Source organism: Pteropus medius, unplaced genomic scaffold, assembly GCF_902729225.1.
Source record: "Pteropus medius unplaced genomic scaffold, Ma_sr-lr_union100, whole genome shotgun sequence".
NCBI classification, from domain to species: Eukaryota; Metazoa; Chordata; class Mammalia; order Chiroptera; family Pteropodidae; genus Pteropus; species Pteropus medius.
The window spans coordinates 4732915-4759830 of NW_024352786.1; the positions used below are offsets into that span (position 1 = coordinate 4732915).

The following is a 26916-nucleotide window of genomic DNA, read 5'->3' on the forward strand; positions in this document are numbered from 1 at the left end:
CATATTTTCATATGTTTATTAACCATTCAGTTTTGATATTGTGAGACGTGCCTGTTCAAGTCTTTTATCCATTTTTCTGGTAGGTTGTTGTGTTAGGGTCCCCAAAACAATCCCCGCATTTAGAGATTCACTAGGCCTCATGGAACTTAGCACGTAGATGTACTCACAGCCAAGATTTATCACAATAACAGCTGGATCACAAGGATAAGCACTGGTCTTGATATTATAAAACTTTGTTCTAATTTCAGTCCTAGTGCTTGTTCTATATATATATATATAATTTGGGTTCCTTAATCTGTAAAATAGAAATACTAATGCCTACCTCATAAAACTGTTATAAATACTAGTGAATACATATACTTTTAATAAAAATGGAAAATATGACACAAATGCAATGCCGTACTTTTATCATCACCATGATACAACCAGAAGACAAATCATTCATTTTCAATCCTGGTTTCTAGCACATCTAACCACAAAAATGAAAGTATGGATAATGAAAAGTGAAGTAACACTATGGATAAATTGTTATATCTACAACTTCTGACTGGTGATCTTAACATACAGGTGACCTTTGCTTCAAAAATTCTAATTACCTGTTCAATCAATGAATGATTAAATTAATTAATTAAAACAAGAAGCCCTAAGATTGTTTTTAAATGCAAGTTATCTCCTTTTATCTCTTCTTTAGCATAGCATTTTAACACTCAAAGAAAATTACCAGAACCTTGCTGTATGACTAGTGAGGTAAATATAAGTGACTTTCATAATCTGCTTGATGTTTTAACACGGTATTAAGCTACTGGCCAGCTAAAACAAATGTCCATTTTCTAACTCTACAATATTTTGAAACAGATGTTAACATTTTACTTTGTTGTTCTTTAATATTTGTCTTTTGAATCAATTGCAAGCTTCTTTTAGTGTAAATATTTTCTTTCATGCCTTAGCTGTTTGATCACTTTATTTTTCCTGGCTAATGTTTCACATTTTGCTCTTTAATACTTTCTGGTCAGACCCTTTAGGTCTAAGACTTCAAAGTAAACCAAACCAAATGGCAACATAAGACCAATTCTATCCAAGCATTTTAAATTGAAATGTAGTTCTTCAAAAATGCTTGATCTGCTTTAAGAAAAATCACTTCCTTTCTCCTAGTCATCACTAAAATCCTAAAGCACCTTTAAGTAAAAGGTAAAAATTAAAGTAATTCTTGTTTATGTCTTTGGAGTTCTTGCTCACACAAATTGATTTAGACAAAATGAAAGCAGCAGCAGCAATCACATTTATTACAGCTCCTTAAAAGCCACTTCAAAAGCAATTATCACCCGTATGATGAAGATACTAGATAGAGCTTTACTATGAACTTTTTATTATGTTCTAAAGTTTACAGAAGCAAATAGTGTAGGCTATTTTTTATAAAATATTGTTTTAGTGTTTATAAAAACAATTGTTTGTTGCCTATGACCACCAGTTTTGGATATGCAAAACTTTAAGATTATTAATTTATGTACCTAAATAAGTAGGCCATTAAAACAGAAAAATTATTTGTTAAACATGAGCTTCTTAAGAATAGTAACCTATCTTATTGATTTTTGTCTATTCAGCAGCCAGAAAAGAAGGTGCTCAATAAATGTTTTCTTAATAAATAAAGGAAGTAATGGCTAAACAGTTTAAGATTAGCTATGTCTTAACGAAAGAAAATTTTAGGTAAGGAACCTATAATCTAATTTCTAAAGATAAAAGAGTAATGTATAAATGAAGCCTTTTAAAAAGATCTCATTAAGTTTTTAAGCAATGTTCTGCCGTAGAAACACACTCCATAACTCCAAACCACAATTCTTAGGAATGGAGTGAAAGAACTTATTTTAGACATCTCAAACAGCAAAACACAAATGGATACTACTAAAAAAACAACCACGCAACAATTGAAAAATATGATTAAAGAAAGTCTCTAGATTATATAATGCTATTGTATAAGTTTTAATTTCTTGATTTTGATCACTGTTTTGTGGTTATGCAAAAAAAATTCCTTACTTTAGGAAATACAAGAATTTAGGGGTAAAGGCCATTATAGGTCCTAATTACTTCTTAAATGATTCAAAAATTATATTTATATACACACATGTATACATACGTATAAGAGAAAAGAAAGAGATAAAGCAAATGTAGTGAAATGTTAACATTTGAGGAAGCTGAGTGAAGGGTATACAGAAATTCTGTATTATTTTGTAACTTCTATGTATCTTAAATAATGTCAAGATTAAACACTCAAAAAATAAAAGTGTCATATTGTTAATCCATTTCTCGTTTAGAAAAAAAAAAGTGCAGCTCACTAACAGCGTTAATTTAATTTTATATAAACATGCTCTTTATGGTTGAAGCAAATCTGACTGATTTTCAATGTAAAAATAAAATATAAAAACTGTTCTTGGAATTATAAACAGAACTTGTCTCTAATACTAATGTAACAGAAATGTATACATAAATCAGACTCATCTAATGAATCTTCCACTAACAACTGTTAGAGAACAATGTTAACATCACACATAAGAATGATACATCTTCTAGGATTTGAAATTTTCAGGGATTGAGAATCACTACATTTTGTAAGTGGAAATACCACTACTAAAAACAGAATGTTATAAATAAAATGATGTCATTTGTTTCTAAAGACTATCAATATACTAGAGAGATGAGAAAATAATAATAAAAGTGAAATATTTCATGGTAAACTTTGGGGGTAAGGTCAGGACTGTAATCTGAGAGTTATCTAGGGGTAAACGCTGCAGCAGCAAGTGCTGCCGGCGAGTATTCTCAGGGCAAAAGGGAAATATGTTAAAATGTTCAAAAAGCAACCACATGATAAATATAGCACAAAAACCTATGTCGAAAGCATATAATTGAATATAGGATGAAAAAAACTTTCATTCCTTTCTTGGAGGCCAACATAAACCTGGATTTCTATATCAGAAATGATCAAATAAATCTCTCAAACTTAAACACAGGCTTTCAGGTACAGAATCTATCCCATTACCTCTGAAATCTACAGTGACTCAGCTTGAGTCATAATATACAATTATACCTTAGAGAATAGGGAGTTAAACTCTGAAACAAAGAAAAATAATACAACAGGGATTTTTCTGTCTTCTGAAGAACACTCATTATCATCAAGTGAGAATCTAGTCAGGCTTCTAGCCTCACATTTATCTAATTCTGAATGAAATATAATTAATTAGTAAGCCATATAGGTGAACAAGGTCAATAATCTGTTAGTCTCTCTGCCAATTCAATGAAAGATCAACATCAGAGAATTTCTGGATGCTGGGAAAAATTCATTGTCTACTCTTTTAAAAGCATTGGAAAAGTAAGGTATGTTAATAAAGAAAACATAGTTGTCTATTAAAAAATAATATCACTATTAATTGATAAATATACACTTTATCAAAGATTAGAAAGTTTAAGACAGAACTCGGAAAAACAAACGAAAAAACATATTCTTACCCAATTGGGAAATCAACATCATCACCATGAGCTGTCATGTGATAAAGTCCAAATTTAGCCAATTTAACATGTCCCTACAAAAATAAAGGAAAAAAATCACTATGAAATATTTTAATATTACCGGCAGGAATAATTATCATTGTACATTTTATAGGTAAAAAAACCATCAGAGTCAGATACATTAAAATATATTTACCATAATATTATCATAAACTATTTGCCAATATTTAAAGTCTGCTTTATACTTATTAAAATATATAGGTATGTATAGATGTATGTGTATATATATGTACATACACAAACATAAAAAATTTTGTTTATTTTTCTCAAGCTTTTTGATGAAGCAAAAAAGCAAAACTATTCACATTTGCATTGAATCCTTGCTAGGATATTTGTGGTAATATTCACTGAATAATTTTTTCAGGGAGCTGCAAGTTCATTCATAATGTTATAATTTAATCCTGACATGAGAGTTCTTAACTTGAAAAGATCAGTTCCCAAATCAAGATATAATGAACCTGCTAGATTTCCAACAATTTTTGATATTGTTAAAGAATAACCATAATTGTGACGAAAGTGAGGTTCTTAATAAAAGGCAAGTATAAATTTTACCTCTCTTAAGTTTTTCCCTTTTTAGATGTCTGACTAGAAAAATTAAGTTGATTTTAAGATTGGTTTGTTTTCTTTTTCTCCGAACTTTATTTCTCAGCATTATAAAACATTTATATTTTAAAGCAATTCAGATTGGTTACTCTACTGCCATAAATATGAAATTAATGAGTACCATTTTTTCTTTTGTGATTTTTAATACCATAGTGTAACTGTACTGAATGTCAGAAGAGAATCTGAGGAAAATAGTAATCCTACAAACAGAAAATAATTCCCCAGAAAATAATCTCTCAAAACTATTTTATATGCCTATGAAAAAGAATAAAATTATGATTATTCTTGAAAATATACAACCTTGCTACCTACAATTCTCTTAGAAGCGTTGCCTAGCTTCTTATTAATCATGCATAAGATTTCCAACTAGAGAAGCAGCACTCAAAAAAAGGGAGGGGGCCTAAGTATGAATGGCTGGTGAATAAAGAAGATAAATGAGGAAAAAATAAAGAAGAGGAAATAAGGAAGAACAATAAAGAAGAGAAAATACAATGCAGTTGTACTATGAGACAAAAATTCTATGCAAATAGAGAAGCTTTTTTAAGATGAAAGCAAATTCTGAGGAAGCATAGATTACGAAACGACAATGCATATCTTTTAGAAAATGAGTAAAAGAAAAAACAAAACATGATGTTAGCAAATGACTCGGGGAAAAAAATAATAATGCTTGTAAAAAAATATATGGATTTATATAATTTAAACATACTTTTCCAAACAACCATAAGTATATCACTTTTATAGTCTTTTCATTATGAATATTCTTAAAACATATTCTTATCCTATAGTCCTTCTGATTAATTGAGTGGGCCCAATTTCAGTAGTTTTCAACCTCAACTAGCAGACAAATATTTAACATGTTACTTGGCAATTACCTTTCGGTCCAAAAGGATATTATGAGGAGATAGTGCTCGATGTACCATACCATGTTTGTTCATATATTGCAAGCCCTGGAGCACCTCAAATGCTATACACATAACCTTTGAAGAGCTACAAAGAAAACAACATATCACAGATCAATAAGTCAATTATAAATCAGATATAAAACCTATTTTAATGAGTTAAATAAGGTTATGTGACAAAATTCAATGTTATATTTTTTATTGTTCTTCCTCTATTCAGAGAAAATAGTCTATACATTTTCTAAAATATCCACTTGTACACATTTTGGATTTTATGATTGCAACAGAATTAATTTGACAAAGATTCCGCAGGTTCTTAAAGGCTATTCTAACAGTATATTTGTTCTTTGCAAGAAGAGAGTTTAATTTTGGTGGTGTACAATTGACCTTCTGCAGATTTGGCTTTGCCCAATTATCAGGAAAGTTTCGGCCATATGTGGACCTAAGTCAATGAAAACTACCTACCTTGCTCAAGAAAAAAATATCTAATTCCTTGAAAAATAGCTACAATATATTTTATGGTACACAGACATGATCTTAGTTTTTACATCAATCCACAAAGCAAATTCTAATAATTTATAATTTATCAAACATTTCTCTTTAACTCTTATTCTATTCCTTCTAAGCCATCTTCCACAGGGATTCTCAGCTTCTCTCTCATCTGCTCTCCCTTGCTTTCCCTCTCCCTCTTTCTCCATCTTTTTAAAAATCAGCATTCATGTAAGGTGTTATAAATAATATACAGAAAAGTACAGGAGAACCATTCATACTCAATCCCCGACCCACCAATATTAACATTTTGGTATATATTTCTTTCCTATCCATTTTAGACATTTTAAATTAAGACTTTTAAAAACTAAGCTAATATCCGCAAGTTAACTATTAAAGGTAATTTTTAAAGACATATTAATAACAAGCCAATAGTGGAGATAAAATGGAATTACTAAAATATAGTCAATTCAAAGGCAGGCAGAATAAAAGGAAAAAAAGAACAAAAAACTAATGGAGCAACTAGAAAATAACTAACAGATTTAATTCAGATGTATCAGCCATTATATTAAATGTAAGTTATATAAACTCACCAATTAAAAGATAATGATTATCAGAATGTCTAAGAACTAAAACTCATTTATATCCAGACTAAAAGAAATTCACACTAAATAAAAGACATAAATTAAAAGTGAAAAAAATGGAATAACGATCACTAATTGTCATGGGCTTTGGTAGGGGGATGGGTTGACTACAAAAGAATATGAGGGAATTGTGCATGAGGGAACTGTTCTATCCTTGAATCTGATGTGTACATGATTGCATTTGTGCAACTGACCTTCTGTAAGTTTATTTTTTATTTTTATTTTTTTTTAGGCGATGCAACCCTTGGTTGATCTCACAGATTGCAAGGACCTTGTCAGATTACAAACCCTTATTTATTTTATTTTATTTTTTAATTTTTTATGCCTATAGTACCTGGTCTTCCTAGGTGGTCTCCCATCCAAGTACTAACCAGGCCCGACCCAGCTTAGCTTCTGATGCAGGTTTAAACTATATGAAAAAAGGGTAAATTTTAAAGTATATAAATTATACTTCAATGAACCTGATGTTAAAAAAAATAGGCTAAAATAATTAATTTTTTTTAAAGTAGGCTGAACATTTTTTTAAAGTTGCAATTAATCTCCTCATCTAAATTAAAAATCATAAGAAAGAAGCAGAGATAAAAAACTAAAATCCCTCTCTCCTCTCATCCTATTCTGACTTTCCAGAGGCAACCACTCTTTTCAGTTTCTGTTTTCAATTTTTCTAGTGGTTAGATTTTTATTTAATATAATTAACTCTTCACTATGCACAATGATATAATTAAAGTACTTCTACAAACTTCCAATTTTCCTTTCCCAACTTCTGATTTTTATTACTTATATTATTTCTACATTATCAAATTTTTAAGTGAGATAAAAGAAACCTGAACTCCTTTCTTGAGGGCTAAACAAATGAACAAGTAAATACATAATATGACATATAGCGATTAAGTGCTAAGGAGAAAAAGCGGAGAATAGAGAATGTGGGATAGAAGGTTTGCTATTATATATATAGTGTGATCCAACAAGACTTCACTGAGAAGGTAATATTTGTGCAGACATCTAAAGGAAGTGAAAAGACATGCAGCTCTCTGGGAAATGGGTGATTCGGGTAGAGGATGCAGTAAGCAAGGGGGAGAATGTGCAGCAGTTCAAAAGAGCACAGTGAGGCCACTGAACATGCAGTAGAGTGAGCAAAGGGTAAAGTGGTAGGAAATGAGGCCTGAGGGGTAATAGGTGCCAGATCACTTAGGCCACTTAGGCCACTTAGACTACTGTAAAGCCTTTGGCTTTTACTCTGAGACAGATGGAGAGTGATTAGCACATTGCTGTATTACAATTAGTAAATATTCACTGTAGAACTAAGAGAATAAAATTTAAACCCATAGCTTTCAAAAGAAAATGTCTCAGTGATCAGGATTTATGGATAATCTAAGTTTATAACTATTCATGAAGTTTATCATCAACTACCATGATTTTTTATACCTCATGTTATTCTTTTAGCATTACTTTTTTATTTAGCTAGAATACATCTATGAGAACATTTTTCATAGAGGGCAATGAGTAGGGCATTTTAAAGTACAGCATGTTTCAAATGTCTTATTCTTACTTTTAAACTTGGAAAGAATTTCTCCATTGTCTTTGAGTGTTTAGTAATGACAAATAGTCTAATAGCAGTCTGATTCTAATTTTGTTGAAGATACTATGTTATGCCTCTCTGGAGGCTTTCAAATTTGTTTTTTGCTTTATCTATAGACATATATTTTTTGCCCAATATACCAATAGAGTGGGTATTTGTGCTAGTAAGCATTAGGCGTGCCCTTTTAGGACTCATGTTCCATTAACACAAACATTAACAAGGAAAAGTTGATTTGTTATGGCTTTCATTACTTTCTCTTCTTCTTTATCTTTTAGTTGGAAGTCTTGGCGGGCAGATGAAATTTGAACTATTCTCTATATCAACTTTGTCTTATTTCCTATGATCATATAATCTTTAGCTCTACGTATTCTATTATTTAATTTACAGGATCTCTCTTCTGTTCTCTATTTGCCTCTTTTTAATTGATCCTATCCTTTGGTTATGGCTATGTTATTATTTTGACTTTCTTGAAGAATAGTTATTAGAACTCTTTCAATTCTGGAAGCAAAGAAGTGAGTGATCTTTATTTTCTCTGGGTAAGTTTTCTTTTTCCTCCCTTGGCTCTCTTTCTCACAAATTATTTTTTTCCTCAATTGTCTGGTAATCCCTGGTTATCAGCCATACTTTACAATAAAGCAATAAAGTGATATTCTCCACAAAGTGTATAAACAAGAAACAATAAAGTTACTATTCATAAAAAATGCATATTTAAACTGACTTGTTACTATTCATTAAAAAAATGCATATTTAAACTGACCTATAAACTATTTCTCTTTATCAAATAGTTTCTCCCATATTAAAGTGCCACAACAGCCAGTCTTAAGCAAATGTGTGAAACAAGAACAATTTGGAATTAACAGAGTTTTCATTAAGATCTTCAAAAAAATAAATCAACTATATAAAGGAAAAAATTTCAAACTTAAAACCAACTATAATAACATTGATAAACATGTGGATATGAGAGTGCAAACCCCTTCCCTTTTAAAAGAAAGTTTTCCTTGAGATTAACAAATAAAACATAAATACTTAATTTTTTTTGAGCTCATTTGGCTCTATGCTATGAGTCGGTTCTAAAGCATTACTCTCTTGTCCTTTGTCTATCTGTCTGTCTATCTGTCTGTCTGTCTGTCTCTCTCTCTCTCTCTCTCTCTCTCTCTCTCACACACACACACACACACACACACACACTCTCACACACTCACAAAATCTTAAAAGCTAATGTCATATTCTGCTGTGACACTAGAGGGCCTCAGTTGCATACTACTTCAATATAAATGTCTTTCTCATAAGAATTAAAACAAAACCTTTAGTGATTGTTCCATCAAACCAGTCCTGAAACAGCTGAACACAGATTACATGTTTACCTTCCCTGTTTCTGCTAACTGATTATAAGATATAATTGGAAAATATTTATATGTCATAAAGCACATTTATGCTACTACCGAGATGATCATACATATTGCAATAATCTAAAAATTCAAGCATAAAGCTGAAGCTGATGACATGCCTTTTCTTAGCTATTACCCAAGACTACATATAAATCAGAGTTAATGGGCTCAGTACTCTTTAGTTCTAATCAGACAGTAAATCAGATTTGCTTTCTGCCCTTTTGTACTTTTAATGTTTAAATTTAAATTTTATTTTAAAATATAAGGTATAAAGAAGAAAAAAGATAATATTATTTTCCACAATGAGAAAGAAACAGTATTTATGGAATTTTGCATACTTATTTGTTTTTAAAGCTGTATTCTTTAATACTGCAAAGAACTTATAAAATAATTTTAAAAATTATTTCGAAGTAGCTAATTCAATTATAATACAACAGCAAGGTAAAAAAATCATATGCTCAGTAATAGTTAGTATGTTACACTTTAATTGAAAATAGGCTCTAGAAGGAAAGTCAGGTTAAGAGAATGTGATTCACACAATTTAAAAAAAAACATGTTGGCAGGGGACAACATGACTTTGTCCTGCACAATTTACAAGTCAGAGTCTTATTAATAGAGAAATCCATCATTAACCTGGAAAACATAAATTAAGCTTCAAATCATAAAATATTCTCATTTTCAAATTTTCAGTTACTATTGTCACTTCCAGTGACTAGGAGGGTAGGTAGCATTTGCTTTGTTCATTGTCCTTGACAGTCTGAAATTTAATGAGCATAAGAATCCTTGGTGATTATAAATACATAAATACCACCAAAAGGCAGCTTTCAGTATAATATGATTAATATTTTCTAATAATTTCTAATAATTTTAAGATATTTTCATTTACACTCAAACACATCAATTAAGTGGCTATTAGCTGCTTAGTACTGCATTTTTTAGGCCACTGCATTTTTAGGTTCCATAGATACGAAGAGGAAGAATTGATCTCCACAATCAAAAAGCCTATGGTATAGCAAGATAGGCAGATTTATAAACTGATAATAGTAACACAATTAAATAGAATTTCAATAGTTAGAATTCCATAATTAAATCAGCAGATGAGAGTTAATCATTTTTTCCTCTGGGAAGGAAAACATAAAAATTTATTTATTACATTGGTGAGAACAAAACAGATCTACAAAAATCATAAATTTGGGGAAAGATTAAAAACGTCACTACCATCATCATCAGTAGCAAGAACAAATGTTGATAATTCCTAGGCATGAGTCAACTTGGTCATATTTGGATTGTGAACCATAGCTTGATAATTTAAATCTATTACGTTAGTACAATACCAAGTATATTTTATTTATCCCTTTATCCCTTTCCTTATGGATATCAAAGGAAATTTACACTGTGGCTTCTGATAGAATCATCCCTAAATTATCTGCAGTTGTTTAGCTTGGTTGGTTAAAATATCCTGAGGCCAAGGTCATACGTTTAATGTCTATAAGGTTCATAGGCACAGATTTTCATCTAACCAGCAATTAGCTTCAAATCTATATTGTCACAATGAGACACTGCTCAGTCTCTCTTTACTTAAAACATCCTGATTTTCAGCTACTTAAAACATCCTATATTTCTCCGTTCCTGAGGACCTGCCCATTATCTCATCAAGACCTTGAGACCCCTGTTCTGTGAGCCTCCTCTGTTATCTCAACCAAAACAAAAAACAAAAAAAACCAACCAAATGAAAAAGTGTGTGTATGTATGTTTACACACACACACACACACACACACACACACACACACACACAGCCAGGATCCTTAATGGATTCTCATCCAAAGGCTCTACCCCTGGTAGAAAAATCAATGAAAGGGACTAATTCTGTTAGATTTAAAACAAACCATATAGATTCTCTTTTACAACCCAAATGTCTATCAGCAAATGGATAAGAAAATATGAGATACACACACACACACACACACACACACACACACACACACACACAAATAGAATCTTATTCAGCCTTGGAAAAGGAAAGAAAATTCTACCATTTGCAACAACATGGATGAACCCAGGAGACATTATGCTAAGTGAAATAAGCCAGACACAGAAGGACAAATACTGCATGATTTCACTTACATGATTACCTAAAATAGTCAAACTTACAGAAGGAGAGAATAGAAAAGTGGTTACCAGGGGTTGGAGAGAGAAGAAAATGTGAGTTATTCAATTGGTATAGAGTTTTAGTTACACAAGATGAATGAGTTCTAGAGGTCTGTTATACAACATAGTACCTATAGATAATAATAGCGCATTATGAACTTACAAATTCGTTAAGAGGGCAGGTCTCATGTTAAGTGTTCTTATCACATGCAAAGATAAAAAGGACATAAGGAAACTTTTGAAGGTGATGAATATGGCTATTATCTTGATTGTGGTGATGGTTTCATAGGTGTATGCGTATGTACAAACTTATCAAATGTATACATTAAATACTTGCAGTTTTTTTGTATATCCATTGTACCTCAAGAAAGATGTTAACAGAAAATAACAAGAAATTTCTATCAGCCTCAAGCTATCAGTTTATGGTATTTGCAATGTTTCCAAGAGATGTTATTCATATTGCAAAATATAGAAGCCAAGAAAGAATGAGAAGTCATGGTTGCTGAGATAGATTTGGAATTCATTCACGTATAGGTGGTAACTAAAACCACACATGCTATTTCCTCAGATCTGTAATCCATGATATTTCTAAGGGCCATTCCACAATCCAAAATACCCGTAATGTCAGCAAACCAAGGGGGGAAACACACTTCTGGATTCTATGAGTTCAAGATGTTCTTTCACCTTATAAAACCTGACCACTCCCATAGAAATTTTCCTTTGGTCTAAAACTTTCCTTACTTGGTATCAGCCCAAGGTAAAATGTTAAGGGAGAGGAAACACTGATGAAATATAGTTAGCTACTGTGTGACTGAAGAAATGGAGAGAAAAAGTAAAATGTTAATGATTAATGTTCAGATAATAATACAACCATATAACTTATCTTTTTTATTAAAAATTTTCGTGGTGACATTGATTAATGAAATCAAATAAGTTTCAAGTGTATAATTCAACAAATGTCATATATACATTGCAGTGTGTTCACCACCCAAAGTTAGATATCCTTCTGTCACCAAATATTTGACCACTTTTACCTTCCTAACCCCTTTCCCTCTGGTAACCACTAATCCACTGTCCGTGACCATAAGTCTGTTTGTCATGTTTGTTTGTTGCTTTCAGTTATATAACCCACATGAGTAAAATCATATGGTTTTCAAGTTTTTCTGTCTGATTTATTTTGCTTAGCATGATTATCTCAAGTGTTATCTTTAACTTAAACTCTCCTCTATAACTTCAAGACAAAAAGAGCTCAATTAGCATATAACTTTTAATGATCCTATCGTTCCAAAATTTGGAGAGGGGGTATTTTCAGTGACACACTAATATCTTCGAGACTCTTAATTTGCTACTTACCACTTACTAAATGTTGTTAAAAATATCACAATATTAAACAGAGTAATTTTTCTAAAAGATAAGAACAACAAGAAAGTTTTTAGAATTGAAAAAGGAAATAACTCATTTCACTATTAGGTACACATGTTTTAGCCTGAAAGGACATCTATCCATGCTAAATCTAAGAATTTATTTGTCTCAGATTTAGATGTTGTGTAATGGACATTGCACTCACTGATTAACTGCTTACCTAAAGGTTATTTTGTAATAAGTCTTAAAAAAAAAACAAAAAACTGTGCATCTGTCCCTAAGTTGTGAAATTGGGCATATTTTACAATTCAATTCTTACTTCAAAATAACCAAAGTTGAAAGCTATAAGTCTGGAATGTGACTAATTCTCAATGGGACACAATAAATTGGGTAATTAACTTCCCAACTTGAATACTAGATAACTTTCCTTTCTCAGCAGAAAATTAATTTGATAAGATCAAAATACATATGGAAAGCATAGTCTAGTGGTTTGAGGTTCAGACATAAAGCCAGGAGACTCTGTCACTGATTTTCTATGCTTGGGAAACATTCCAACTTCATCCTGCCTCAGTTTTCAAATTTATAGAGTAGGAAATATAACACCAAGCGGGGGCTACACGGAGATCAATGAGCTGTTGGCTGTGCACAGAATCCGAATCAGCTTAAAAGCAAAACAAAACAATCAAAAAGTTCAAGTCCCCTAAAAAAAAAACAAGGTCTTTTAATAAACTATATAATACAGTAAGTCCTCACTTAACATCATCAATACGTTCTTGGAAATGTGACTTCATGCAAAACAATGTAATAAAACCAGTTTTCCCACAGACTAACTCATCTAAATAAGAGTTAAATCCCTGTCATATTTCTAATCACAAAAACATCACCAAACTTCTAAATAAAGACCCAAAATACATCTCATACTAATATCTAATATAAAATAAATGTGAGCTGTGCATGCATTTAAGAAAAATTAATAAAAACAAGTACACTAATTATTTTCCAATGCACTTATTCCAGTTCAGGGTCGCAGGTGGCCAGAGCCTATCTCAGCAGCTCAGAGTGTAAGCAAAGCAGGAACCAGTCCTGGACAGGACATCCTTTCATCAGTCTCATTTTCTATTTTATCTGTGAGAATATAATCACCCTTTACTAAGCAGGATTGGAGGATCCTGGGGTGAGCTGGATACTTCCGCCTGATCAATGTTTTCTTTTCCCAAGCAACTTTACTGTCCTGGCACAGAAACTTCAAAACCATTTCTTTACCACAGTTACTGATACTGGCAGTGCAAACACACTGGGTAGTAAGTCCCACTTCCCATGTCCTGGCAGCATTTGGTATGACATAAGACTGTAACTTTTCTCTAAGAATGAAACTATGATGGCTCATATTTGATTGGATCTGTACCGCAGCATATTCTGATTTCTTAAATTAACATTTATATATTACTGTGTGAAAAAAGAATGAATAAATTTCTATTACTGTTCAGAATTTTTATTTGAGACCGAGTCACATTTTTTTAGGTAGACCAACATTTTACATGTTTTAGGCAATCTGTTACCCTATCCCCAACCGAACACGGCAGACAGTGAATGCGAGGGCCTGTATTTTATTCACTTGTTTAGTACAGTGTCTGCAAAACAGAATAGTGCAAACAAAAGTTTGTCAATGGAAATGTTCACTTCAATAATATGATGTGTCTTAAGCAAATTATAAGAAATATAATTTATGAAAATTCCCTATTTATAGTTTGTATTCTATTTATCAAAAGTTAGGGTGACACAATGATCATATTTTGATCAAAGAATTCAAAAATATTCAAATTCTGTTAACTAATTCTATTGGCCCTGTAAGATTCCTATGATACATATGTACAGAAGGCAAAACGGGCAAGATGACACTTTTAATAGCTGGAGTTTTGCCCCCAAACTTAATGTAGAACTCTAGGGAGTTTTGCTTATCTACATAGTTACTTTTTTCCTAAATCAGATCACTTGAATGAGTCAGTTCTGTCTGTTCCTCCTAACCTTCGAGTCATAGGTCTTAAGAGTATGATTCAAGGAAGATCAGATTCATTCCAGTAAGCTGTAGAAGAGAGTAAGAATAGAATTCCATAATGACACCAGAATTACCCGTAGAATTTCATAATGACACTAGAATACTGTTTAAAATAAAAGGGACAGTTATCCTTTACGAAGTCACAGAAAACTATGTTAATGAATGATATTAGTTGATGTAGTGTAAATGGTGGCTCCCCTCAAATATGTCCACATCTTAATCTTCACACCCAATGAAGGCTACTTTATTTGAAAATAGGGTCCTTGAATATGAGATTATCATGGATTATCCAGGTGGGCACAAAATCCAATGTCAAATGTCCTTATAAGCGAGAGACACAGAGGAGAAGGAAACGTAGAGACGGAGGCAGAGATTGAAGTGGTGTGACCATAAGCCAAAGAAGCCAAGGAACGCTGACAGCTACCAAAAGCTGAAAAGAGCAAGAAAGAATTCTTCCCAGGACCCTCCAAAGGGAGTGGGCCCTGCCAACACTTCGATTTCTGACTTCTGGTCTCCAGAGCAGGGAGAGAATAAATTTCTGTTGTTTTAAGCCACTCGATTTGTGGTAATTTGTTGCAGTAGCCATAAGAAACTAGTATAGTTGGTTAATGAATCAAGGTGGCTTGTTTTTCTCCATGATGACATAATTATAACAGAGCAATTCCTCCTTCATCCTTTTCTTTAAATTATCTTTACTTAGATATAAATTATGCACAATAAAATGTATTCATTTTAAATGTATTTTTACAAGAGTTTTGACAAATGTATACACAAGTATAAGTACTGCCATGACAAAGACACTGAACATTTCCATCATCCCCCCAAAATTCCCTTCCCAGCCAATCCCCATGTTCTACCCCTTGCTTCAAGCAATCATTGATTAGTTTTCTATCACTATAGATTAAATCTGTATTTTCAAGAGTTTCAAATAAATGGAATGATACAGCATTATTTTGTGTCTACCGTTTTTTACTCAGCATGATGTTCTGGAGATTCATCCATGTTGTTGCCTACATTATCAGTACTTTTTTTTTTTTATTGCTGAGCAATATTTCACTAAATAGGTATACTGTAATTTGTTTATATATTCATCTGTTGAAGGATGTTTTCTCTTTCAGACTTTTAATAGCTAATCACAGTACAAGATAGCTGTGGATACATTTAAATTAAAATTGCCAAAGGAAATAAAGAACAATACAGAGTCCCAGATTTTGAGGAGTGTCATATCCTTCAAACTGTCTTGATGGGCATAAACTAATAAGGAAGTACATAACAATGTAATGGCTAGCTGTAGAGCAAGAAGAGCGAACAATCAGGGGGATTGTTTCACAAACTATAAATGTCTAACCAATGTACTGTATACTGGAAACTAATAATAAAATAAAATTTTTAAAAATATGATAATCAGGATCCAGTTTTTGTCTAAAATATACATAGCAGATTTGGGAATGTCCAGTCATTACCAAGATGATTTTAAAGCACTCTGAATGCAGACTTGACACTGAGGTAAAAAAACAGATATAGTTGCTTTTTTATGGCCTATCACCTAAGAAAAGCAACACCAGCTGACAAAATATAGCTAGTAAATAAACTAACATGTGAACAGAGAAAGTATACTTAGATATTAGCAGCATGCTCAGGTCAAATGCACTGACCAGATTGCTTGTAGAAGAAAGCTAAAACTTTCATTTATTTAGATGACTACAGCAGAGAAAATCACCATCTCTCTTCAAGGTAACTGGGAGGAGCTCATAAGAAGGATGCCACTAATTTTTCATATGACCACTACTTTTTCATCTTAAGTCAACTGTCTGAAATAGCAACTTATATTCATGACATTATCTTAAACAAGAGTGCCCCACTCCTACCCTCTCAAACTGTTTTATAAAGAAAAATAGGGAGGACACTCTTATTGCTCTCTGATGGATGTTTTTACTACTTAGCTTTCCAGGCTCACCTCCTCCACCTTTTCCTCCCATGGACACTTTGCCTCTTTTTTTTTTATATACTTGCATATCAATGCCTTTTTGCACATACTGTTTTCTCTGCACTTCTTTTGATAGAATTTTTGACATGCTCTTGACACTGTAGACAATAATCACTTATGTGCCAAACTATACAACATAACTATTATTTCAAGGCTTTTTAATACTCTTCAAAAAGCCTTTAAAGAAATATTATCATAAGATTAAGAATGAGCAAAAATGGCCTTCTGTCAGGGTAACTAACTGTTTAGAGAGGAAGAAACAAAAAATCAGGGATAGTCCTCCCTTTTCAGCTCAATGATTTTAAGTGAACTAGATATATCTCTCCTGACATTGCAGAGAGAAGTCTTTTACAAACTGATAATATGATCTTCTATCTAGAAATAGCTTCAAGAAATTTTGGCCAATTGTCGTTTGAAAGAATGTCTAACCTTTAATTATGCCAAAACTAAAATCATTTTGGAGAGCACAGTGACATTCAGATGAAAAATTGTAAAGAACACTTTTCAACAAGTTAACTCGTTTAGGTATCTGAGAGATAGTTTTGCTATTTTGACAAGTTCACTGAGCAGACTTCTCAGATTTTAAAATTTTAATGGGGACATGTTTGGCTTAATCTATGATAGAGAAGGATATTTGACAATTTCCATTCTCAATTCTGTTTTCAAACAAAGATAAATTTTCCCATGTTTTATTTTGCTGGCCACTGGGGCTTAAAGCAAGTACTTGTTCAAACAATTGATCAGATACAATCTTCTTCTCAGAAAAGTTCTGATCTTGCTAAGAATTATGGCTGCAGCCTATATCTGTACAGAGATAGGATCATCTTCCATTCAGGCAAACTTATCTCTTTGATTAAAACATTTTTTTAAAGTATTTATCATCCTTGAAAACTATTGGTTATATTGGTTTCCCAGCTATCTCGCCTCAGCTAACCACTAGACAGAAATTGTCAAGTCACCTTTTCTGTAGCACAAGCCTCCATTTTGGTGATTTCTGGCACCTTGTCTACCTAACACAGTTTCATATCTAAGTCTTAGGGACTACAAGCTGGTGAATCCACTCTAGACCTTAATATTACTCAAACATTATTTTATATAATCATTTTTTTCCCAATTAGATCATCTGATATTCTAAGAGGGCAATTTAATCTGATACACTTAAGAAAAAAGATGCTAAGCAGTTTGTGTGATTCTGCTAAATAAGCAACATACTCTAACATTTTATTGCTGATGTTTTTATATTGGCCTTGTTTCCTGTGACCTCGCTAAATTCCCTTATTAATTCAAGGAGTTCTTTTTCAGATTCCTTTGGATTTTCTCATAAAAAACCATATCATCATTGAATAGAAATAAGTGTACAACTCCTTCCCTTCTTTCCTTTTCCTCTTTTTATTCTTCCTCCTCCTCTTCCTTCTTTCCTGCTCTCCTTCTTATAATCTTTATGCCTTATGTTTCCTTTTCTTGACCTATTTCATTGTATTCTTATATACTATATGCATATGATGCTTGCATTTTTATATACTAGCAGCAAACAATCAGAAAACAAAACACAATTTTATCTACAATCGTATCAAAACATAAGCTACTTAGAAAGAAATTTAACAAAAGAGCAAGAACTTTACATTGTAAGTGATAAAATATTGCTAAGAGAAATTAAAGAAGACTTAAAAATATGAAAGAAACAACATGTTCATTTATTGGAAGACTCAATATTGTTAAGATGTCAGTTGTTTCAAAATTGGACTATAGATGCAATGCAATTCCAATCAGAATACCAACAAATATTTTTAGAAACTGAGAAGCTTATTATAAAATTTATGTGTAAATGCAAACAACCAAGGATAGCTAAAGCAATCTTGAAACAAAGAGCAACACTGGAAAACTTATATTTCCTGACCAAGATTTACAATAAAGCTAGAGTAATTAAGAAAGTATGGCACCGGCATAAGGATAGGGATATAGATAAGTAAAACAAAACAGAAGGCCAGAAACAGACCTAAATGTACATGGCCATTTAATTTTCAATAAAAGCACCAAAGCAATCTAATGGGAAAGCAAAATCCTTTGAACAAATAAAGCTGGAACTGTATATAGCCACAGAGCAAAAACGGAACATGAGCAACATACACAAATATTATATTGAGGGAAATCAAAGATCCAATATAAAATATGAAACTATAATACTTCTAGAAAAAAATATAAGAATATCTTCATGGCTTGGGAAGAGGAAATTTCCTCAGAAACGACACCAAAAGCAATAACTATAAAAGAAAAAATTGAACTTTATCATAAATAATAAGTTCTGCTCATCAAGATTACCTTAAAAAATGAACAGACAAGCCAGAATGGCAGAAAAGATTTGTAAAATATATCCAGCAAAGTATATATATGAAGAACATAAAGGATATATAAATAAAGCCTATAAATTAATAAAAAGAAATATAACCCATTTAAAAATGGGACCAAAATTTGAACAGATAAGAATGTCATGATATGAATGCCCAATAACTACATGAAAAGCACTTAACATCTTTAGTCACCATAGAAATGCAAATTAAATCTTCAGATTAAATCTTCATTACAGTGGCTAAAAGAATAAAAACATCAACTTCCAGTGAGAAAATGGAGGAACTAGAACTCTCACACATTGTTAGTAGTAATGTCAAAAGTACAATAACTTGGAAAAAAGGTCTGGTGGTTTCTAATATTAATCATATGTCTACCCTAAAGTTATCAATTCTACTGCTACTTACTTACCCAGGGGTATGAAAACATCTGCTCTCCCTACCGCGCCCCCCACAAAAAAACAAATTTAATAGCCAAAATCCTGGAAATGTCTGAGTCCATAAACAGAAAATTGCTAAACAAACTGGCACATTCATAAAACGGAATACATCTTAGCAATAAAAAAGAACGAGCTATAATACATGAAACAATAAAGATGACTTCTAGAAATATTAGGATGAATGAAAGAAGCCTTACATGAAAGAGTATATACTGACTGTATAATTCTAATTCTATAAAGTGCTACAATAAGCAAAACTAATCTAAGATGAAAAAGTAAGAAAAGTAGTTACTTCTGGAAGTTGGGGGACAGGTAAAAGATAAAGATTTACTGAGAAGGGACATAAGGAAAACTTCTAGAATGGTGGTGGTGATCTAATTTTGATGTGTATTGGAGTTATACAAGAGTATAATATACATTTGTCAAAATTCATCAAATGATGCACAAGTTTTTTGTGCTTCACTGAAAGTAATTTTTACCTAAAAAATGTAAACACATATTGAATTCTAGTTAATGATATATAGGCTGAAAGATTTAGGGATGCTATATCTATAACTTACTTTGAAATGCAGATGGGTTAATGACCAAATAGTGAGAAGGGTAAATATGTGATAAAGTCAAAGTTGGCAAAACATTAATTGTAGAATATTTTTTTTATAGTACAATTCTTTCAACTTTATTTTGTGTGAATTTCTTAATAAAATGCCAACCAAGAAAAAAGTTAAGATGATATAAAGAGATTTTCACAAGGCCAAAATCTGTAAGAATCTGTCAGTGTCAGACTTGCACTAAAAGAAATTTTAAAGGAAGTTTTTTGGGCTGAAGGAAAATGATACCAGATGGAAACCTGGATCAAAACAAAGTGTAAAGAGCTCAGGAAATGGTAAATACATGGTTAAATGCAAAAGTTTTTTTTCCTCATTACTTAAGGCATTTAAAGAAATTGTTTAAAGCAAAAAATCAACAACAATGTATAGCCAGATCTGTAATATATGTAAAAGTAAATGTAAATTGTAAAATCTATGAACAATACCCAAAAGATGGGAGGAGGGTAATAGAAGTATATTGTTATAAGATCACGATATTATATGTGAATTGGCATAATATTGATTCAAGGAAGACTGTGATAAACTAAGGAATGATATTGTAATCCCTATTGCAACTAAAAAAAGGAGAGAACAAAAAATGCATAGCTAAAAATGAAGACAAAGACAAAGACAAAAAAAAAAAAAAAAGCCCACTTGGAGCCTTTTGTAGCCTGACTCCCAGTGCTTACTTAGTTGCAGTTCTTTTATGTGTCGACATCTTATAATTTATCATCTCAGTAGTTTCTGCTTTCAAACATTTCCTAATAGAAAATTGTACTGATTAATTTCATTACTATTTCATCCCTCTTCTGATTTTACGGATATAGATAATACCCCAGAATAAAATTCAAAGTGTTCTCTTGAAGTCAGTACAAATTCTAAGCACGAATCTCCCACCTTGATTTACTAAAATGTTCTCATTTGCTGAGGGAATTGATTTGTTGAATAGGAGGCAAAATAATGAGTAAATGAAAAAGTTGCTGTGACACTTGACTCTTGAGGCTATATGCAGATGATTTTTTCAAATAGAAAGTTTTCATAGGTGAAAATACCTTCAAACACAGATATCCTCTATCATTTTCAGATCATTCTGCTAAAAAAAAAAGTCTTTCAAAAGTATATAATTTCTTACCTCACTAGTAAAATTATAAAATGCAGATATTTCACCTTTTTTAGGTTTAAAGATAAAGATATGGGGCCATGAGCCAGGGAATGCTGGTGGTTTCCAGAAGCTAAAAACTACTCCTGGCCAACAGCCAGCAAGGAAATGGGGATCTCAGTCCTATCCTCATGGAACCAAATTCTACCAAAAACCAGAATAAGCCTGGAAATGGGTTCTTGCCTGGTGCCTCCAGAGGAAATGGGAACACCCTGATTTTTGCTTTGTGAGACCTAAAGCAGAGAAACCTTCCAAGCCCAATAGACTTCTGACTTATAGATGCAGGAGATAATAAATTTGTGTTGTTTTAAGCTGCTGAATTTGTTGCAATATGTTATGGCAGCAATAGAAAACAAATACTTTGTTGACAAATGATAAAAACAGTCTTTAGGCAAATCCTAACTGTACAGGACTGGCAATGATTAGTTTGCAAAGTCATAAGGAATTGACTATAAAATCTACTTTAATACCTCCACGAAAAAAATCTCATGAGTTTCAAACCTTGCACATTCCCCAAAAGTGCCTATTGTCCTGATTGATTGGCCTTTTGTGAGCTCCTGGAAATTGTGCTCTTAGAATGTTCTTATAAGAGGGTTTGAGACCTTGAACCACTCTAGCTTGTCTAGTTTGCAGAAACAGTGGGATATGTTGAACACCTGTTTCCTTCTGGGGGGTCTGCAGTGTCAGTAACTACAGTCAGCACATACAAGAATTATGTGCCTTTGTGATCAAACCCCAACAAAACACTCAACTCCTAGGCTCAGGAAAGTCCCTCTAAAAGTCAACACTTCACACATGTCATTACAATTAGTTGCTGGAGGAATTAAGTGCATCTTCTCCAAATCTTCTGGGAGAGGACTCTGGAAAGCTTCTTCCCTGCTTTCCTCCATACTTTGCCCGACTGTTTTCCCTTGGTTGATTTTGCTTTGTACCCTTTCGCTATCATAAGAACAATGGAACCATTAGTATAATGACTTCTGAGTTCTGCGAGTGCTTCTAGTGAATCACTGAAGCTGGGAGTGCTTTGGTAACACAACACACTACAATTCCCAGCATCTCAGCCACAATGACTTTACTAATTCAAACAAGAACACCAAATATCACACTTGCTAAAGACCAAAAACTTTTCCCAAATTTTGACTAAACAAATTTGGTAGGAAGAATTCTAAGATAGTTCTCATAATCTTTGCTCCCTGATGTATATTTTCTATCAGGGACTATTAATATGATGTATTTTATTCTCATGATCACGTTATGTTTTATGGCACCACTGACTTAAATAAAGGGGGGACTGTCTAAGTGAGACTGACCTTATCGCATGAGTCCTTGAAATCTGGATCTAGACAGTGGAAATAAGAGATTCCCGGCATGAAGGAGATGTGATATTACGGAGATTCTCCCCTGGAGATGGAGAAGGCTTTGGAGCTACAGAAGGCCAAAGCGCAGCCCCTGAGAGAAGCCCCTGATTGATAGTAATCAAGAAAATAGGGATATCAGTCCTACAACTGCAAGGAACAGAATTCTGCCAAAAACCCAAATGAGCTTAGAAGTGGATTCTTTCCTAGAGCCCTAAGAATGAAAATGGACAATTTGTTTCTTCTAATCATTATATTAAAAAAAATATTTCCAAGACAATAAGTAACAAATTACCAAGACAACATTGCATACTTTCACCAAAAATTATTTATTTGTCTGGGAAATAAAATTATGGCACGTGATTTAAAAGGAAGATAATAGGAAAATAGAATTCTAACTGCATGACTAAACTAAAAATATAATTAGTTCATTCAATAGTTGATTTACAACACATTAACTATATGCAAACTCATGCTAACAACTTTAGGAGACAGAAAAAAGAAAAATTACATTATACATGTGAAAAAAGTATAGTTAATAAGGGAAAGTGAACCATACCTTCCTTAATTCTATAATTGCAGGTAAACAATTATAAGCTAGAAGGGGAAAGTTACAACTAGAGAGATACAATATAATAAAGGCATTTGGAGAAGAAAAATATAATTTTTTTCTTTGGTTCAGTGGTATGCAATAGGACAGAGCTAAGTGAATTACTTAAAGAAGTGTTATACGTTGTGCCAATGAATGGAGATACACTATTGGGCAAAAAGACAGTGCAACCTTCATAGTATAATTTAATTCTCTGACACTCAACTCCTCAACTATATATTGATTACAATAAAAAACTACTTGTACAATTTAGACACTATTTGGAAATAATTTAGAGTTAAATTGAAGTTATATATTATGCCTGTAAAATACATTTTCTTCACACACACACACACACACACACACACAGAGAGAGAGCCACCAAATGTTTTTGAGCAGGGAATAGATTAATTTTTAAAAATGCCAATATAGAAGTAAAAAGTAAGAGTAATTGGAATATGGAAAGACTAAAGGCAGGAAGACCAGTTAGGAGAATGCTGCCAGGCAATAATCAAGCTGTTTGTTAATGAAGGCCTGAACTAGAGAATGTAGAGGACAGCAGCAATGAGAGAAATATCAGCAAGAATGTTACAATACTTGACAAGTAATAGGATATAGAGTACAGGAGAGAGAGAAAGCAAAAGATATCTGCAAGATTTCAAGTCTAAGTAAAGAGCATCTTTTGGTATTATTTTCCATCTTTAAATGAAACAAACAAAATAGGAAGAAAAATATACATCAGTTATATAAATCTCTAAGTTACTTGACTACACTGCAATAATTTTAAATGCACTTTGAAACTAGGGCCCTTGAAGGCAGAAAATACATGAGTGCCTTAACTTCCACCATCAGGTTATATTCTAAAATAAGAATATTATTGTCTATTTCTGATGACTATGACCTGTGGCTCATTATCTAACATTAGATTTCATTCTACAATGTGTCCAAAATTCCTTAGAATATCTAATTCAGCGAGTAGACAATCTTCTAATTGGGGCAAATAAAACGTACTCATCCAAGTTAAGTCAGATCATGTTTTCCACCAAGCTAGTGAACAGCTGCAGACATAGCCTGTTTCCCATCAAAGTCTCCAAGTATAACCTCTGCAATGCTGATCATTCTCTGGTAAATTTTCAAAACCATAACCCTAAAAACATATGACAAACTACATTTTATTAAAGAAACATGTCTGTACTACTCATCCCATCTTCACCTGCAAATTTAAGGACAATGAGGAAACTTTATTGCATGTGCAAAAATTTTGCCAAATATCTATGTCTATGAACTATACTTGCTGGCACTTTTATAGATTAGGCAAAAGTATATGTTCTGAATAACACTAACACAAAAGGAAAATACTTTCCAAATGGCACTTAGACTTACAAGACAATTCCCTCAAGCTTGCTTTAATAGGAGTCATGAAGGTGTAAGCCCTTTTTTAACATTCTATGGAAAATATTTCAGAAAAGAGTTGAGATTTCAATTTCTCCACTTTTTAGCCTCTTGAATCTGGGTTTAGGGCAGCAATTAAGCAAATTCACAGGCACCAATATGAGATGACTTCAAACACATCTTCTAAACACTCTACTTTTTTTCTTAAAACCTACTAGTTTAATTGAATTCCATACCTCTATGTTTCCAACAAATAATTCTGATCATTTAACTGAAACTGGAGAGGAAATATTGGCAAAACTGAACTCTGGCACAAGTACAATATAAAAGCCACTAAAAAGAGAACAGCATTCTCCAAAAATTAACTCCTCATATTTGAGCTTGAACAAACTTAAAAAAATAAAAAAGGTGAGGAGTTTTTTCTCTTTTAAACCAAGCCAGCAAGTTATCTACACATATAACATTACTTTATAAAAGACTGACTCGATAATACCTCCAGGTCATACATAATACAAAATTATTATTTTGTTTGCATAACATGAATCCTCAAAAGGGTTTTATGGCCATTAAAATTATAAAAAGAGAGAGTGCCTAATTTGTTAGTAGGGTCTGAAACCACAAGATAGTCTTAAGCAATAATATATTTGTAATACAAATTACCACTATTATGTTTTAGTACAATATTACTTAGTTTAATGATATTAAAATTGTTATAAAAAAGTTAGTAAATTGACACAAGACTCCTCTAAGTTTCTAGTCTCCATTCCTCCATTCCTCTACTCTCCTACCAAATCCTACCAATTTTGCAAAAGATCTAAAATTTTCTTCAAAATATAATAAATCCAATAAGATATATGCCTTGAATGGTGTTTAAGTTCAGGCAATCAGCTGCAAATAACTACCAGACAACTAGCAGCTTAGTGTTTTGCAACAGTTAGAGACAGATGGACAAGCAAAAATCATGGGTCTCAAATTGCGACCCCAATGAAAACAAATTTCCTGTTTACTTTGCATTAGCCTTTCTTACAGGTGCAGGGTGTTTACTTTTGGCAGTAGGAGAAAGAACTGATTTATAAGCCATAAGAACACCTTCTCACTTTCCATAAACAGGTTATAGAATTAATTAAAATTGCAGCACATCAACTCAGCATATGAAACCTGCTCTGTTATTGGAGACTAATGTAATCCAAACACATGGAAAGTCAAATAGTTTTCCACAAAGCTAATTTAGTTGAATGGATCAGATAACAACTTGGAACTGAACCTGAAAGAATCATTTCTACTCAAAGACTTTTTAAGTGCTGAATGCTATATTTCAAAATGAATAAATGTTGAATTTTAGTCTATTACCAGAATGATGAAAAAAAGTACTTTACAAAAATGTTTATATATATCTTATTTGAAGATATATATGCACACATATATATATATAAACAGAACAAAGACCCATAAAAGCTACTGTATGTTCTAATTTAAATAAAAGACTATTAAAAGTAGTAAATGGCATACTATGAAATTTGCATTTAATCCTGTTTATGTTCATCTACTTGTTCAAAGAATATACTTCCATCAGTAACATTTTCTCCTCATGAAGATATATACAAAGGCACTGAAGACAAGTGACTTATTTACACTTTTATACTATTGAAACTATTGGTGTTCATTACTATGAGATTTATTATCTCTAAAACAAGGATAAAGGATGACAAGCACAGAAAAATAAACCATTTCATGGGCTAATGGATTTAATCTTATTGGCATAGCAATATCAACTGTATCCTTATATAGTAAATTGAAAGTAAAAAAATCAAATGATAGAGTTGAGGTAAAATGATGAGAATGGAAATTTGTCCTCTGAGTTACCAGTTTCCCTCGTCTGCCTCAGTCCTTTTAGTAAGTCAGGAAAGGACGATATGGACAGAAAGGGAAATGTGGAGATCAAAACAAACATTCTACAGTTATATATCCTGATGACCAGAAAACTACTCTAGTTGTGGCTTATAGAGTCCTTTAGAATGGCTGGGAACACCAGAGCGTGGGTTACATCAACTTTTAGAATGTAGAGCAATTCCGATAGCATAGGAAGACTCTGTGAAGACTCTTTTCCATCTCTAATACTTCTTGATATTCCCCTAATGCTCAACCCTCTCTCCCTTCATAAACTCCTTCTTCTGCCCGAAATGCCCAAATACTAAATAATTTTAAGAACGCATTTCTTATAAGAAAACCTAGTAGTTATTTTTCAGCTAGTGTTAATGTTGATTGAGTATTTCACTCTTATTTTTTTTTTTAAGTACTTGATGATCTCAAAAATTTCTGTGATGGCCGGCCTCTA

The 26916-nt window shown here is 32.4% G+C and overlaps 1 protein-coding gene across 4 annotated transcripts in view; it reads right to left on the bottom strand.

Annotated features, from left to right (window-relative positions):
* The window catches only part of TBCK (TBC1 domain containing kinase), a 159015-nt gene that overhangs the window by 118457 nt on the left and 13642 nt on the right, over window positions 1–26916 (bottom strand). For all 4 annotated transcript variants that reach the window (XM_039848796.1, XM_039848797.1, XM_039848798.1 and 1 more), the window contains exons 4-5: window positions 5034–5148; window positions 3499–3572 (exon numbers count right to left, since the gene is read on the bottom strand). In XM_039848796.1, the coding sequence (XP_039704730.1) occupies window positions 3499–3572; window positions 5034–5148 (189 nt within the window). The remainder of the gene's footprint in view (window positions 1–3498; window positions 3573–5033; window positions 5149–26916) is intronic.